This window comes from Colletotrichum phormii (assembly GCF_030913505.1).
Source record: "Colletotrichum phormii strain CBS 102054 chromosome Unknown BDP81scaffold_4, whole genome shotgun sequence".
NCBI classification, from domain to species: Eukaryota; Fungi; Ascomycota; class Sordariomycetes; order Glomerellales; family Glomerellaceae; genus Colletotrichum; species Colletotrichum phormii.
Window position 1 is genome coordinate 2572269 of NW_026851446.1, and position 15387 is coordinate 2587655.

At 54.0% G+C, this 15387-nt stretch overlaps 6 protein-coding genes across 6 annotated transcripts; 1 reads left to right on the forward strand and 5 right to left on the reverse strand.

The window, feature by feature from the left end:
• Positions 1-416: 416 nt before the first annotated feature.
• BDP81DRAFT_343200 (prolyl-tRNA synthetase) lies at positions 417-2560 on the reverse strand. The gene is made up of 2 exons (XM_060586056.1): positions 1994-2560; positions 417-1934 (listed from the first exon to the last, which is right to left on the reverse strand). The coding sequence occupies exons 1-2, from the start codon at positions 2422-2424 to the stop codon at positions 686-688; spliced, it is 1680 nt and encodes a 559-aa protein (XP_060449372.1). The 5' UTR covers positions 2425-2560; the 3' UTR covers positions 417-685.
• Positions 2561-3143: 583 nt separating this feature from the next.
• On the forward strand, positions 3144-4967 carry BDP81DRAFT_447007 (T-complex protein 1; the record flags this gene model as incomplete). Its single annotated transcript, XM_060592134.1, has 3 exons — positions 3144-3231; positions 3303-3388; positions 3441-4967. The coding sequence occupies 3 exons, from the start codon at positions 3144-3146 to the stop codon at positions 4965-4967; spliced, it is 1701 nt and encodes a 566-aa protein (XP_060449373.1).
• A 229-nt stretch (positions 4968-5196) lies between these two features.
• BDP81DRAFT_312154 (uncharacterized protein) lies at positions 5197-6009 on the reverse strand (the record flags this gene model as incomplete). The annotated part of the gene is made up of 1 exon (XM_060583778.1): positions 5197-6009. The coding sequence occupies one exon, from the start codon at positions 6007-6009 to the stop codon at positions 5197-5199; it is 813 nt and encodes a 270-aa protein (XP_060449374.1).
• A 1947-nt stretch (positions 6010-7956) lies between these two features.
• Positions 7957-8928, reverse strand: BDP81DRAFT_312256 (ankyrin repeat-containing domain protein; the record flags this gene model as incomplete). The annotated part of the gene is made up of 1 exon (XM_060583784.1): positions 7957-8928. One exon carries the CDS (start codon positions 8926-8928, stop codon positions 7957-7959), a length of 972 nt encoding a protein of 323 aa, XP_060449375.1.
• Positions 8929-9236: 308 nt separating this feature from the next.
• BDP81DRAFT_458805 (uncharacterized protein) lies at positions 9237-9649 on the reverse strand (the record flags this gene model as incomplete). Its single annotated transcript, XM_060593461.1, has 3 exons — positions 9237-9371; positions 9471-9529; positions 9592-9649. The coding sequence occupies 3 exons, from the start codon at positions 9647-9649 to the stop codon at positions 9237-9239; spliced, it is 252 nt and encodes an 83-aa protein (XP_060449376.1).
• An 809-nt stretch (positions 9650-10458) lies between these two features.
• On the reverse strand, positions 10459-11381 carry BDP81DRAFT_420678 (uncharacterized protein). The gene has a single exon (XM_060589866.1). It carries the CDS (start codon positions 11012-11014, stop codon positions 10712-10714), a length of 303 nt encoding a protein of 100 aa, XP_060449377.1. The 5' UTR covers positions 11015-11381; the 3' UTR covers positions 10459-10711.
• Positions 11382-15387: the final 4006 nt, after the last annotated feature.

A 15387-nucleotide genomic window follows, 5' to 3' on the forward strand; every position in this document is an offset into this window, starting at 1 on the left:
AATCGACTCCACTGCGGTCCGAGTTGCAGGGGGTCATTTGCCGTCGCCGCGCCGAACTCAATTCCATGACATGGCGGACTTGACCTCCGGCTTGGGAAACGTGAATTTTCGGAAAGCGTAATTGGCCATGTCTCTTGGGAACAACGTCTCTCAAAACGAAATATCTCGGCCCTTTGCGAGCCGCCTCACAGAGTCGAAGTCACGATACAGCTCCTCATCGCTTCTCACTTCGTTCCAAATCTGGAAGTTTGTTCGTCTTTCGCATCTGACTCGATCACAAAGAAGTTGAGGAAAGAACTGTATCGTGCAATTGATTCATGTAGTCCTTTAGGAGTTGATGAAAAGTGGAAACTCGAAACACTGTCGTGTTCAATACTTGAGCGATAGGTAAACATGGTGCGTGCGATACTGACCGTCTTCATATAAGTCAAAAGTTGGAAGCAAGTAACAATACTTGAGTACGTGGATTTGTTTCATAAGTTGGTATCGAATCACTTTTCAGCCGTAGCTATCTAACCCCCCTCACACCCTCGCGCGGAGAAATCGTCAAATGATCTCTTCCTCTACCCCTCTTCTCTAGCAACACATGATATGAATCGAACCTGCCGTATAGGTCTCGTTATCCCGGCCCCAAAAATGCTCAACACCCCCCGCAACTCCTCTCAATATCATCGCCGCTGTTTCTCTAGTAGCTGCGGCCGAACATGGTCCACTTCTGGGCCTTGGCCTCGCACTCGGGGTTGAGGCACTTGGTCTCGCCGGCGACGAGACCGCTCTCGGGCTGCTCAAAGGGAATGCAAAGGGACTTCATGCCCATGCTGGGCTGCTTCTTGCCCTCGGGGAGGGTGGCGTTCTCGGGGGGCTCGCTGGTGGTGAGCTCCTTGATGCGGTCCTCGCACTTCATGCCCAGGCAGAAGGGGATGAGGACGACGTTCTTGCTGTCGAGGGCGGGGATGACCTTGTCCCACTCGGTGAGGACGAGGCGGTGCTCGCGGAAGCACTTCTCGGCCTTGTTGTACATGTCGGACTGGATGGTCTCGAGAAGCTCGGGGACCTTGGTGGAGATTTCGGCAAGGGGGAGGGAGCTCTTCTCAGCAGTGTCACGGCGGGCAGTAGCGACGACCTCGTTGGCGGCATCCTTGGGGCCGAACTCAAGTCTCAGGGGAACACCGCGGAGTTCCCACTCGTTGAACTTCCAGGCGGGAGTGTATCCGTCTCTCAGATCGGACTCGGCGCGGACACCGGCCTTGCGTAACTCATTGCGGAGGTCGTCGACCTTGTCCTCTAGCTTCTTTCTGTCCTCGAGGCTGGTCTTGGCAGTAATACCGACGGCGATAAGGACAACCTGGGTCTTGGCGATACGAGGGGGGAGGACCAGACCCTTATCGTCACCGTGGATCATGACCATGACACCGATCACACGGGTGGAGAGACCCCAAGAGTTCTGCCAGACGTGAATCTTCTCGCCCTTCTTGTCGGGGTTCTCGACGGTGATGTCGAACATCTTGGAGAAGTTCTGACCCAGGCAATGGGAGGTGGCACCCTGGATACCACGGCCGTTGGAGGGAATGTAACCTTCGACGGTGGTGGTGTAGTAACCACCAGCGAACTTCTCGTTCTCGGTCTTGGTGCCGCGAACGACGGGGACGGCGAGCAGCTGCTCATAGACACCAGCGTAGAGCTCGAGAATCTCGAGAACCTCCTTGCCGGCCAGCTCCTCCGTGAGATGGGCGGTGTGGCCTTCCTGCCACAAGAACTCTCTTGTGCGGAGGAAAGGGGTGGTCTGCTTGGCCTCCCAACGGACGACAGAGTTCCACTGGTTCAGGCGGAAGGGGAGGTCGCGATGGCTGCGAATCCACTTGGAGTAGTAGGGGTACATGACGGCCTCGGAGGTAGGACGAACTGCGACGGGGACTTCGAGGTCCTTGTCACCACTGTAAATGTGATATCAGCAGGGGGGCTTGGCGCAATTATCAAGGGAGAGACGACTTACGCCTTTGTGACCCAGGCCAATTCAGGGGCGAAACCCTCGACGTGGTCCTTCTCCTTCTCGAGCGACTTGGAGGAAAGGAACATGGGGAAGCTGGTCTCATCGACACCCATCTCCTCGATTCTCTCAGAGAACCACTTGCGGATCACGGTCCAGATGTACATGGACGCGGGGCGCAAGATGAAGAAACCGGAGATTTCGTTGTAGTACTCGACCATCTCGGCCTTGAGAACAATCTCTTGGTACCAGGCGGAGAAGTCCTCGTTCTTCTTGACCGTGATTCCCGTGATGTCCTCCTTCTTCTTGCCTCCGACAACGGGGAGGGAAGCTTGCTTGGCGGCCTTTGCAGCCTTTTCGGCAGCCATCTTTGCCTGCTTCTCGGCCTTCTTCAAGGCGCTCTTGGACGGCTCAGCGGGGGCGGTAGCGTCAGCCATGTTTTCGATATTGACTGCAGGTCGCAGAGTCGTCTCGTGAAGTCGGGTAGGGTCTCGTCTTATGGAATTGGCGACGCGGTGACCAGATCGGCCTGAGTCACTGGGAGATTTTGGGGCAGAGAAGGCGGTGCGATGCAGCGGAAAAAGTGCCCCGCACTAAAAGTGAGTCGTGTGTCGAGCTGTTGGGTGGGAGCGCAGTGAGGGGTCAATTGGGCTCCAGCCACGGGGGTCGGAGGGTGGCCCGGGCTTTTAATCAATTGTGGAGCGTCCCCGGTCGTCTATCTCGGATCAAGCCACACTGGATGTCACTGCACGGCTACAGAGATTGGTTATATAAATCGACATCACAAGAGTGGGAGAGTGACTGAGAGAAGGTCAGGAGAGAAATGCATCATGCTAGAAAGGTATTTTAAAAATGCTAGTCTGATTCAATTCCTACGGATGTCGAGACTTCGCGGTTGAGCTCCCGAATGCAGGTACCTTAAAATCCAGGGTCATGCAGACCCGATAAGATAACGGAGCACCAGCCACATCCCCGGTTCCTGGAACAACCCCGGCTCCGATAAAAAAGTTGCGTCGAGGGGAGACAAGGCAGGCACAGAGCACAGAAGCTTCTATTGCTATCCAGGCACTCACCGACCGAAGCTCCTTAAACCACCCCCATCCACCACCTCCAAATCCCGCGATCCAACCACAACCGCAGGCAGCGAGGCGCAAAAATGGCTTCCATGTTCGAGCAGTCAGGGAGCGGCACGCTTTTCCTCGGCGGTCAGAAGATTTCCGGCGCCGACATCAGAGACCAGAACGGTATGTCAACATTCCCCCCCACCACACCGGTCAAATCGCAACGAAGCTTCATCTTGCTGACAAACATGTAGTCCTCGCGACCCAAGCTATCGCAAATGTCGTCAAGAGCTCTTTCGGCCCCAGTGGTCTCGACAAGATGATGGTGGACGATATTGGTGTATGTTATGTGGCCCTACTCCCCCCTGGACCCCGCTTACCCCCCGGCGCAGGATGTCACGGTCACGAACGACGGCGCTACTATTCTCAGCTTGTTGGATGTCGAGCACCCCGCGGGCAAGATCTTGGTCGACCTGGCACAACAACAAGACAAGGAGGTCGGCGATGGCACAACCTCTGTTGTCCTGATCGCGGCCGAGCTGCTTCGCCGAGGAAACGAGCTGATGAAGAACCGCATACACCCCACTACCATCATCACCGGTTACCGACTTGCCCTTCGCGAGGCCGTCAAGTACATGAACGAGAACATCAGCATCAAGGTCGAGAACCTCGGACGCGAATCCCTCGTCAACATTGGCAAGACATCCATGTCCAGCAAGATTATTGGAGCCGACTCTGATTTCTTCGCCAACATGGTCGTGGATGCCATGCTGGCTGTCAAGTCGACAAACGGCCGCAACGAGACAAAATACCCCGTCAAGGCTGTCAACATTCTGAAGGCACACGGCAAGGGCTCCTTGGAGTCCCAGCTTATCAAGGGTTACGCTCTCAACTGCACAGTCGCCTCGCAGGCCATGCCGACGAGAATACAAGATGCCAAGATTGCAGTGTTGGATATGAATCTGCAAAAGGAGCGCATGAAGCTGGGTGTCCAGATCACGGTGGATGACCCTCAGCAATTGGAGCAGATTCGCCAGAGAGAGTCGGGCATGATCTTGGAGAGAGTAGAGATGATCCTCAAGGCGGGTGCCAACGTCATTCTTACCACCAAGGGTATTGATGACATGGTTCTGAAGACCTTTGTCGAGAAGGGTGCCATGGGTGTGCGCAGATGCAAGAAGGAGGACCTCCGCAGAATCGCCAAGGCGACGGGCGCCACCATGCTCAGCACACTGTCGGACCTCAACGGTGACGAGAAGTTCGACCCCTCATACCTCGGACACGCCGAGGAGGTTGTCCAGGAGCGCATCTCCGACGACGAGTGCATCCTCGTCAAGGGCACTAAGACCCACTCTTCAGCATCCATCATCCTCCGCGGGCCCAATGACTTCACCCTCGACGAGATGGAACGGTCCATCCACGACTCCCTCAACGCCGTCAAGAGAACCCTTGAGAGCGGCAGCATCGTTCCCGGCGGTGGTTCCGTCGAGACGGCCCTGCACATTTACCTCGAGGAGTTTGCCGGCACCGTCGGCTCCCGCGAGCAGCTGGCCATCGGCGAGTTCGCGCAGTCGCTGCTCGTCATTCCCAAGACGCTGGCCGTCAACGCCGCCAAGGACGCATCAGAGCTCGTTGCCCAGCTGCGTTCCCGGCACGCACTGTCGCAGCGCATCCAGGAGGGCGAGGCCAACGATGACGAGAAGACGGTCGCGCGCAAGAAGGCCTACAAGAACTACGGTCTCGACCTGGTGCGCGGCAAGGTGATTGACGAGATCAAGGCCGGTGTCCTGGAGCCCACCATCAGCAAGATCAGGCAGCTGAAGAGTGCCGTGGAGGCCTGCATCAGCATCATGCGTATCGATACCCTGATCAAATTGGACCCCGAGCAGCAGGCCGAGGACGACGGACACGGTCACTGAAGAAAGTGGGTGGTGTTTGGAAAACTTAAAAACAAAAATGGGCCAATTGCGGGAGTGTTCAAGGTTAGACGGTTCATAGATCACTTTGCTAATGATACCTCGTCATGCCGGCCTGGATGTCCAGACCTGTGATATTTTTGGAGTCCCTATTGAAATAAACGTGTTGATAATGAAGCCACTTGTATGTATGAGCCTGCTAATAATATGCAAAATGGGTGTGACCAATCGGTCAGCACCAGCCAAACTTCTCATTGAGCACCCACTCAACCTCTCCTTGGCCATACCACATGAGGCTGGCAATGCTATCGTTCTCCCTCTCAATAAACTCATGCGGAATCCCCGCCTTCTCAATCAGTCCCCTCACCCTGGGCTCAGGATTCCACATCTCGACGTTATTCACCTTCCACTCCGCCGCCTGCGCCCTCGCCATCCTCAACAGCGCCTCAATGGCACTCTGCACATACTCGTCTCCGCTCCCTTCCTCGTCCTCAATCGCGAGCCGCAGGATATGCATCGTGTTCCCCTCGGGCTTCTTCAGTCCGCCGTAGTAACCCCTCGTCCACACGGCCCATACCCGCGACCCATGCTCGCCTACAACCCCGCCGCGGACGGTGGGTGTCTGGCCGAAGATGTGCTTGGTCATGTAGTCCTCGCGCATCAGGTGCCAGAGCATGGCGTCCAGGTCCGGGATCAGCGAGACGCGGGTCTTTGTGCTCTTCTTGGACAGCTTTGCGCGGATGAGACGCTCGTCGACGGAGCAGAGCTCTGCTAGCTCATGGTAACCTAGCGGCGCGGCCTCGACTTGCACCGCTCCCACAGCTCCCGCCGCTCCCGATTCCGATGGTGGCGGTGATGCCTGCGGCGGGAACTCGAGGTGCGTACTCTCATACGGATGCCAGCCGTGCTTGGCGTAAAACTTCTTCCCAATATCAGAATACAGCACCGAGCACGCGACCTCTCCGTCCTTGATATCACCCCAGCTCTCCCCGCTCTTCATCTCGGCCCCTTGCCACCTTGCAAGCTGCGGTCCCACCATGTTCATCATGATAGACGCATACCCATTCCCACGGTACACCGGGTCCGTAAACACGGAACCGACGGCGTGGGTGATTGCGTCGACGACGGTACCGTCCGGTTTCGCGACGAGGACGTTTTTGCGGATACTCTCGCACGACGAGAGAATGGGGCGGGCGTCGGGGGGTAGGGTCGGGTCGGTTAGGATCCATTGGGTGATGCCGCCGTTGCGGGAGACGGGGACCGTGGTCATGTAGGATTCGCGGCGGATGTATTCTTCTAGTTCGAGGGCGGCGCCCCAGTTTGCGTAGGTTGAGGTGTAGGTCTTTAGGCGCTCTGCTGGGGTTGGTTGGGTGAGGACCAGGTCTGTTTCGTGGGTTGAGCCCATGATGTCTGTTTGTCTCTGGGGTAGTTCAACTCGGCGTGGATTGTGTAGATTCGTGTGGATTTTGTCTCTGTTCTTCTTGTCTACGGTGTCAAGGCAGGCAAGACAGCTTCTTGTCGTAAGTATTATGGTGGGTGGTGTCTTGTTTGTTTCTGGTCAATCACGTCACACCACACATGAACAAACATGAGAGGTCAGAATCAGGCAGGTAATTGGAGAAGGTGAGAACTTGGAGGATGGCGAGAATGAGAACGAGGAGGAGAGTCAGGTCCAGCTTCCAGAAGCTGGGGTTGGGAAAAGATAAAAAAAAAGGGGACAAAGCGCCGTCCTCTTATCAATTTTGTCGTGTTCCAGACGGCTTCAGAAAGTACCTTGAGTTTGGCTTGTACTGGCGCGGGCGTTGCGCACAAGAGCGTGCCCCACCTCACCTAAAATGACGATGGAAGCGTTGGCGGGGAAGACCCAGTCAAACCCCAGGTATTCCGGGATCACAGCGCCTCGTTCGAAAAGCTGTGAGATATGGTATGGGTTGGAGGGGGCGTGAGTTAAGGGGGCTGGGCTGGGCTGGGCTGGGCTGGCTAGTGTAGTGTGTGAGTGAGCCGATGTACAGATAGCTAGGATCGATATACAACAAAGTCCAAAAAGCACAAAAAGGACCTCGAAACCCCTCCTCTTCCTGTTGTCTTTCCCCCTTCCGTCTCACCAGACACAGGAATCAGGATACCAAAGATGGTCAGCAGGCCCACAAGCGAAGCGGCTCATCGTGGAAAAGCCAAGTCTTACGTCACGGGGTAGCGTCTTAGCGGGTGAGTCGCGAAGGTGATACAGCCATGAAAAGTACGGACGAAAAGAAAAGACAACTGTGCCTTGGAAACCTGGGACACATTTTTAGGTAATTGTTTTTGCCTACGTGCCTATTTAGTCTTCCGCCTGGGCCGGGGAGTGCGCAACGGGCAGGTGTCGCCGGCGGGGTGAGGAGGTCACGGAGGCCGGTGGAAGCCGATGGTAGGCGGGGCCGGAATTGCGCCGGTTGAACGCGGCCGTGACGCCCGCACCAGTCTTTTCTCTAGACACTTACTTACTATACTATGAGCTGATACCGCTAATGTTGTGAACCGGTTCGGGGCGAGGGATTCCCTTGTCTTGGAAGAGTCGGCTGACTTGGCTGATGTTCTGACATGTTGGTTGTGTGGCCTGTGTCATGGTGGGAAAGTTTGGTGTGTGAGGTGAGGTGTGTGGTGTTGGTTGCGGTGTTCATGCGCGACCAATGAGTGTAGGGCCTACCTGGTACATACAGCCAAAAGAGTTCCCTTTTCTCTTTTCTTGGGCCACGTTGCAATCCGATTTGTGTATCTCTCGATCTCTTGCAGATACTGGGCAGTTCCCTTCTTGAGAGGACTCCATCGTTGTATCTAGTGTTCCATGGTTCCTCTTACAAGTTCCAAGTTCCAATAGCTACACCGATCGTCATCAACTTCTCATCCTAAACATCCCTATCTCCCAACCTGGTCTTATCTCCCAATCTAAGCTCTTAACAACATGTATGCACAATAGTTCCTCTCACCATGCTCTACTGCGTACATGATAACCTCAACCAAACAGAGTCACACCTCCACCTTCCATTCCCGTCGCCCCCCTGCTCCGTAACAACCTCACAACCTCATCATGCCCCCTTGCAGCAGCGCACTGCAACGCAGTCTGCGTCCGCCCTCGTACCATACCCCCCCATCCAGTCCCAGCCTCGATCTCGGCCCCGGCGCCCAGCAGCGTCTCGCACACACGCACGTGGCCCCCCTCAGCAGCAGCATGCAGCGCCCTTCCGCCCTTGAACCTGCTCCCTTCGGCGTTGACATCCGCCCCCGCACCTGCAGCTCGTCCACTGGCACCACTGGCAACCCCCGCGACCCCGGCTGGCCCCGCCGTAAGGAGCATCTCGACAAGCCCCGCTCGCCCACGGTAGCTCGCCGCCTGCAGCGCCGTGAACCCTCGATTCCGACACGCCGGCGCGTCCACCTCTGCGCCCTGCCGCTGAATCAGCATCGCCGCCATCGCGAGGAATCCGCCCTCACACGCAGCCTGGAGCGCCGTTCGACCGGCCGTCGGGGCTGGGGGCGCATTCACGTCCGCACCGTGCTCTAGCAGCAGCGCGACGGTGTCGTCTAACCCCGCGGCACAGGCACCCTGCAGCGCCGTCATTCCAAAGTATTGCGACGCGGGCACGTTGACATCGGCGCCGTGGTCTAGGAGTGTTCTAACGATGGCCAAGTCCGGCTTCCCCGCCGCGATCTGCAGCGCGTTCTTGGCGCCGTTGTTCCCGGGACGGTCGTTGACTTCGGCGCCGGCTGCGAGGAGCGCCGAGACCACGGCGCCGTGAGAGGCTTCGCAGGCGGCTTGGAGGGCTGTGCGGCCGTAGTACCCCCGCGGCGGGGCGTTGACGTCTGCTCCTGAGGCGAGGGCGGCGTGGATGGCGGAGAGGTCGCCTTCGCGGGCGGCGATTTGGAGGGGGGTCCAGCAGTCATCTTCGTCTTGAGAGTCATTGTCTTGTTCTGTGAGATGCTGCATTTTGCAGTGATGTTGTCTACCGTAGGTAAGTAGAATGGCTCTTCCCCCGTGAAGCTGGTGAGACTGTAACGAGGTGAGGAAAGTGAGAGCAGTGGAGTTTGAATGCGAGAGAATCCTTCGCCATCTCACCTTCCCCAGCAGATGCGCGACGGAAATGCGGCACAATCACGCCCTTCCGCTCATCTCACTGGGTGAAGGATTGACAAATCATCACTGAATCAACAAAAATCGGCCAAAATAAAAACTTGCAAAAACAATCAACGGTGGCTCATATTAGATAAAAGAACACCATGAAAATGATTGACTAACTAGTCATCCGTCTCAGCCTTCTTCTTGCTCTCACTCTTCTTCTCCGGCTCGCCCTTTTTTGGCTCATTCTTCGACCCCGCCTCGTTCTCGTAGCCGCCGCCCTGCTTCTCGTACTCCTTTGCCAGTTTTGCCCCCTGCATAATCAGTCAGTCGGCCACCCAGACTTCAAAGACGACCACAAATGTTGTCGAAATTTCTAGGGTCGTGGGGTTTGAAAATGAGGATCGATATACCTTCCATGCGGCCCATTGACCCTCTCCTCCGCCCGACTTGTTGGGCTCCTGCTTGATTTCTAGGTGTAACTGTGAGCATAACCAAACTCCAATCGAATCCAGTGACCTCGTTTCCTCATACCTTCCTTGATCTCCTCCCTCAACTCGGGATCGGTAGGCTTTCCCTTGGAAGAGGGCATCTTGTGTGATGAGTACGATAGAAGTCCACGAGTCGGGTAGAGATATGACTTTGGATCACGTAAAACTAGGTTACAGGTAGGACAGTAAATAGGAACGAAAGCTCGAATCATTTCCAACTTTAATTGACAAGCAAATCGCACGACGGGTTCAGAAGCATGCGAAACAGGGGTGAACTAGATGATGCTGCGAACAATCATCGATGACGCCTACAACATCAGCCACCCGGCCGCTCGGTCGGCCCCGTTGGCGGATCGGGAGACCCACACATAACCTCCGCGCCGTCCCGGATAGTTAACAAGGTTTTCCGGGCCAGCGGCCTTGTTCCTACCTAACTTAGGCTATCTAGGTATCGGCCAGGAACGAAGATGGTTTTCTCTTCCAACTTATATTCTCAACGCCACAGTTCCTGGTCAAATTGTCTCAGCAGAGTCTCTGCCTCAGAAACAACGCACCAAGCTGTCGCGACTGCTTCAGACACGGCCAGAAATAAGATTGTCTTCACTCTACCGAGCAACACCGTTTCTGGATAATAGTTTTCTCACCGCGAGCCAGACATTTTATGAGCTACTCTTATTCGTCACTTCAAATCCTAAACCTCATTAACTGCAAGAAGGACTTCCAAGTCATGCACCATTTTTTCATCCGGGTTTAGTTCTCGCCGTTGGCCAATACATCATACACATACCTTATGTTCTCGTGAGTCAGTGAACTATCACTGTGTGGAATAAGTACTCCCATTGGAAATCTTCATGAGAACATTGAAAACACGTCACGAGTTTGTAACATTGATCTTGAGATCGAGGCTTCTGCCGCCGTCATTGCATGCTTGAAGTAAATGAACTTTATTGAGTACATGTACAAGATCTTGACTTTTGACGGTGTCAAACCATCACTTCAGGCCATATTTTCGCGTATGATGCCAGAGGTTTGATGAGCCCTTCGTAGATCGACTCCCTAAAGCGAACGTCTGAAAATATCGGCCTTGGACCAAAAGAACAGTCCAGGCAACGCCTCACAACATCCGCGATGTTCGGTCCACTCTCACCTAGAACTTTCTTCGCTCACCGTTCAGCGGTAAACTTATCTGTGAGCTCATTGGGCCTGTTATCCTGAAGATAGTCTTTGCGGAAGCGGCAATGGCTGATGTCATGTCCTAAGATGAATTCCAAAAATATTACGCCGACAGTAAACATATAGTTGCGGACCGCCTGTTCTGAAATGTTGTTGGTGAACACAGATTCTTCAGAGGGCGAGTTCTCTTCCTTGTCGAGCTCAAATTTATTTGACAAAAATGGATGGCAGCTCAGGAGTGTCTCACCGTCAACAAGGAAGTAGAAGCTGCTCTTTGTCCATGAAGAAGGCATCCAAGGCGAGAGGTACGTGTTGAGTAGGGCCGCCGAGATATGGGCTGCTATCTCGAACCGTGACTGCCTTGAGAGAGATGGTTATGTCCACTTCGTGATGTGATTGTAGTAACTCGGTAAGAGACAAAAGCCTCAATTTGTCGGGAACAATTCGTGGCAAGCCTGACGATGCTTTATTGAAGACAAGGCGCCTGTCAAACTCGTCATCCAACACACCCTCATTCCATGATGTCTATTCCAGGAAGGCACAAAGATCCTCGATTTTCTGCCTGCTGGACCAGTCGTCAATGTTTCGACAAGGAAGGGACTCCCCGTCAGTCTTCGTACCAGCTTCGTTTTCCGACGGTGTGATACTGTCGGAACGGCAAGGCTGATAAGGAGCAATGGGCAGGTATCGTGGGCTGGCTGGCGCCTGCCCTGGGCGAAGTGGGACAACCGGCTTAGTCATCACGGCCGGTTAAGGTGGGGCAACCACCCAGGCCGTCCCCACCTACTTCGATCGGCCCCTGCCCACAATGTAAATAGGAGCAAGAACAGCAATTATCAAGGACATCGACGTGATTGTTGCCGAAGATACACCCTCATGAGGAAATTTATCACGCCTGTGATACCAACACATAGAATTAATGGTACCTAAAGACGCTCAACTTTCCACCTTGGATTTGAAGAACCTTGTATAGGTCCAACATTACGTCGTGCATCATCTCGATAGTTCGAAAGTGTTGGATTCACAGGTGGAAAAGGAAATACTCGAGTATCGTGGGTAGCAACGATCACCGACTGTAGTGGTGATATTGCTTGTTCTTGTTGTTCTTGAGTGGAAGTCTAACCAGGTGCCAGCGGCGGCAGGAAGTCTGGGGTATACCACCCTCGTGTGGCTGAGCCACACGGACCACCGTGGCTGGAACGGACCGCGGCAGCAACCTCCTGCTGCCTAATGTAGGCCTATTCCAACAGAAAGAAGCGATCCAGCTCACTTGGGAAACAATCCTCTAAAAGGTCCTCAAGGCTACCGTCCTTCCATCGAAGATCGGCGGGGTCTCTTATCAATGCCATCAGACTCTGTGGAGGCAATACTACTGTATTGGATCTGATGATGATGATGATGATGGGAAAAGCTGAGCGCTGGCTGGGCTGGATATCTGGGCAAGGTGTAGGTGGGGCAGCTCCGAGATGTGAAGGAGCTGCCTCACGTGACCCACCTGCACCTGCCACACCGCCCCTCAGGCCAGCCACAGTGAAAACTATCGTACATGTGAGAAGCAGGCTCAAATACCGACAATCCCAATTAGTCCTCCGCTGTATCCCATGCTCCGCCTATATCCTCCGTCCTGTGCCTGAGCCAAATAATCCTTTATCCCTTGTTTGTTCGGTCGGGTATAAGGATATCTATATGCTCATTTGCAAGCGATTTTCGTAAGGCCAAGCATTTTGACGAAGTTGGCGTGCTTCTCGTGATTTAACGGCTTCGTGAGTCCGTCAGCAGGCATGTCATGTGTTCGGATAAGTTTGAGGTTGAACAAGCCGTTTTTGACTTGATCGATGATCCACTTGTATCGTAGATCGATGTTCCTGGTTCGCGCCTGGTTTAGTGGATTCGTTACGTTGATCAGCGCGTTGCGGGAATCAGTAAATAGGACCGTAGGACGAGGTTGAGTGCAGCCGAGAAGTCTCAGCAGCTTATGAACCCATTGGACCGAAAGTCCCGTTGGAGTAAGGTTAATGAATTCAGCTTCCGTGGAGCTGGTTGTGACGTAAGTCTGTTTCTTCGACTTCCATATCACTGGGCCACCGGCAAGGATAACGACGTATCCTCCAGTGCTCACTCGGGTAAGGCGACAGTCGCCAAAGGCCGCGTCGCTGGCAGCATGGAGTCCGAGGTCATCAATAGGCATAGAAGCGTCAAAGGTGATGCCGAGGTCGACTGTGCCAGTGAGGTATCTCATGAGGTGCTTGATTGCTGCGAAGTGGTGCTCACCAGGGCGGCTGTTGGCTTCGCAGAGTTTGCTAGTTGCGTAAGTTATATCGGGGCGCGTACCGGTCGAGAGGAAATTAATAGAGCCTGTCATTTGCAAGTACAGCTTGCAACGGTCAGTTTCAACTGGTTCATACTCAACTGGCCACTTGGCGACGATATTGTGATCCATTGGTGTGCGGACTGGATGGAGGTCCACGTATCCGAACTTCTGAAGCATCCTGCGACAGAATTCGGCTTGTGATAGGTGTAGGGTCTTGGCTCTCTCATTGCGACAGACTTCGTAACCTAGGAATCTCTGAACGTCTCCCAGTTCTTTCATGCTGACAAATGACTTAAGGAGATCCTTGACTTTGCGAATAGTGTTCCGGTCTGGAGCAGCGATGACGTTGTCATCAACATACATCAAAACAATGCAGTTGTACTCGTCATGGATAAAAAGGCAGACTTCGCCTTCAATAGCTCGAAAACCGAGGTCAGTCATGTGACCTTTGATCTTGTTGAACCACCATACAGGTGCCATGGGGTGGCCGTAAAGGGCACGCTTGAGGAGGCAGACTTTGTCTCCTTGGCGATAGCCATGGGGCTGCTGGACGTACACCTTGGTATCGTCCGGGATAGAGGCGTGAAGAAAAGCTGTGTCGTAATCGAATAACTCTGCGATGTAGGTCTTGGTTGCAACAACAGCAAAGAAAACACGGATAGAGGTTGCATTAGCGACAGCTGCGTACAATTGTTCAGCGGACCAGTCAGATACCGCGTGGTTGCCACAGACAACCCATCGGGCACGATATCTGCCGTCAGACTTGATATCGCATATCCATTGGCCAGGAAGAATCTTTTCTCCGGTTGGAGGGTCAACGAGTTCCCAGGCTTCGGCTTGCTGTAGCGCCTTGATTTGCTTATCAAAAGCAGGTTGCCACTTGTCCCACTCAGGACCCTCTTTGGCCTGCTTGAAAGTGCGAGGTACGGTTGGACCAGCGAGTGCGGCAGCGGCGATGGCAGATAATACTGGAGGCTGGTTGTCTTCCCACACAACTGTGTCAAGGCTGACATAGGCTTGTTGATAACCATCAGACTTGGCATACGTGTTGCCTCGGAGAGAGCAACCGCTGAAACCGCTCCTCTTCTTGACCCAAGTGCCCTGTGAGTTTCTGACATGCTCACGTGTTGAGGCTCTGTTTGGTTGGCTTGGAGGAGGGCGAGGTTGACGAGTTCGTCTAGTTGGTTGTGTTGTAGGTTGAAGATCGTGATCTTCTGTGGCAACTACTATAGTTGCTTCATCTATATCCTGTTGGATAGCTTCTTCGATAGCGTTATCGAAAGATGTATCAGTATCGTGCTGTTGAACAGTTATGTTAGCAGACATCTGCTGATCAATAGGGCTGTCTGGTTCAGGGGTTGGAAGAGGGTTTTGGGTAGTTGCCTCTTCGGCAGACTTGTTGTCAGTGGTTTCGTCCTGGCGGTCAGGAGTGCTGGACGACTTCTGAGCTCCTTCATACTCAACAGATGAGGTGCTGGTGTCTGGATCAGCAAAAATGGCATCGTGATCAATGGTTGGGTCATTGTCTTCGTCCTGGTGCTTGCCCTGTTCATAGAAACGAACATCGCGGCAGCGGTATACCTTGTGGCTTTGAGGTACGTAGACGTAGAAGAGATGGCCGTGAAGTGAGTCGTATCCAACGAGATATCCCTTGATGGCTCTTGTCTCCATCTTGTTGGCGCGGGCTGGTTGCAATGACCCCTTGCGGTGGAGATAGGCAACGCAGCCGAAAGTGCGGATATGGTGGATATACGGTACGTGATGGGCTTCGTCAAGATTGAGATCTTTCGCGAGCATCTCGTGGGGGCTGAGATGGCCTGGATTGGTTGCTTTGGGCAACAGGTTGGCAATCGTGATGACTGTGGTGACGGCATAGTCCCAGAGATAATCAGGAAGGTTGGCGTCAATCAGCATGGTTCGGGCCGCCTCTGCAAAAGTCCGGCCAGCTCGCTCTGCCTTTCCATTCATGCTTGGGGTGTCAGCAACAGTCAATTTGACTTTAATGCCTCGTTTGGTGTACAGCTCCTGCGAAAGAGCATTGAAAAGCTCGGTGCCGTTGTCTATTTGAAACGCCTTAATCGAAAGGTTGGTCTGGTTTTCGAAGAAGTTGATGAATTCTTCGATACGATCAAGCACTTCGTCAGCACGCTTGCTCTTGAGCAAGTATCGCCACTGGAAGCCTGTACGCGCGTCGATCATGTGAATTAGATAACGTGACTTTGTATAGGACAAGGGTTCGAATTGTACCAAGTCCATGTGAATGAGATGACCGGGCTGGGCCTCTCGAATGGGGGTTTCTCTGCTGATGAGTTGTTGAGATTTGCCTAGGTGGCAAGCCTCGCAGTGAAAGGTGTC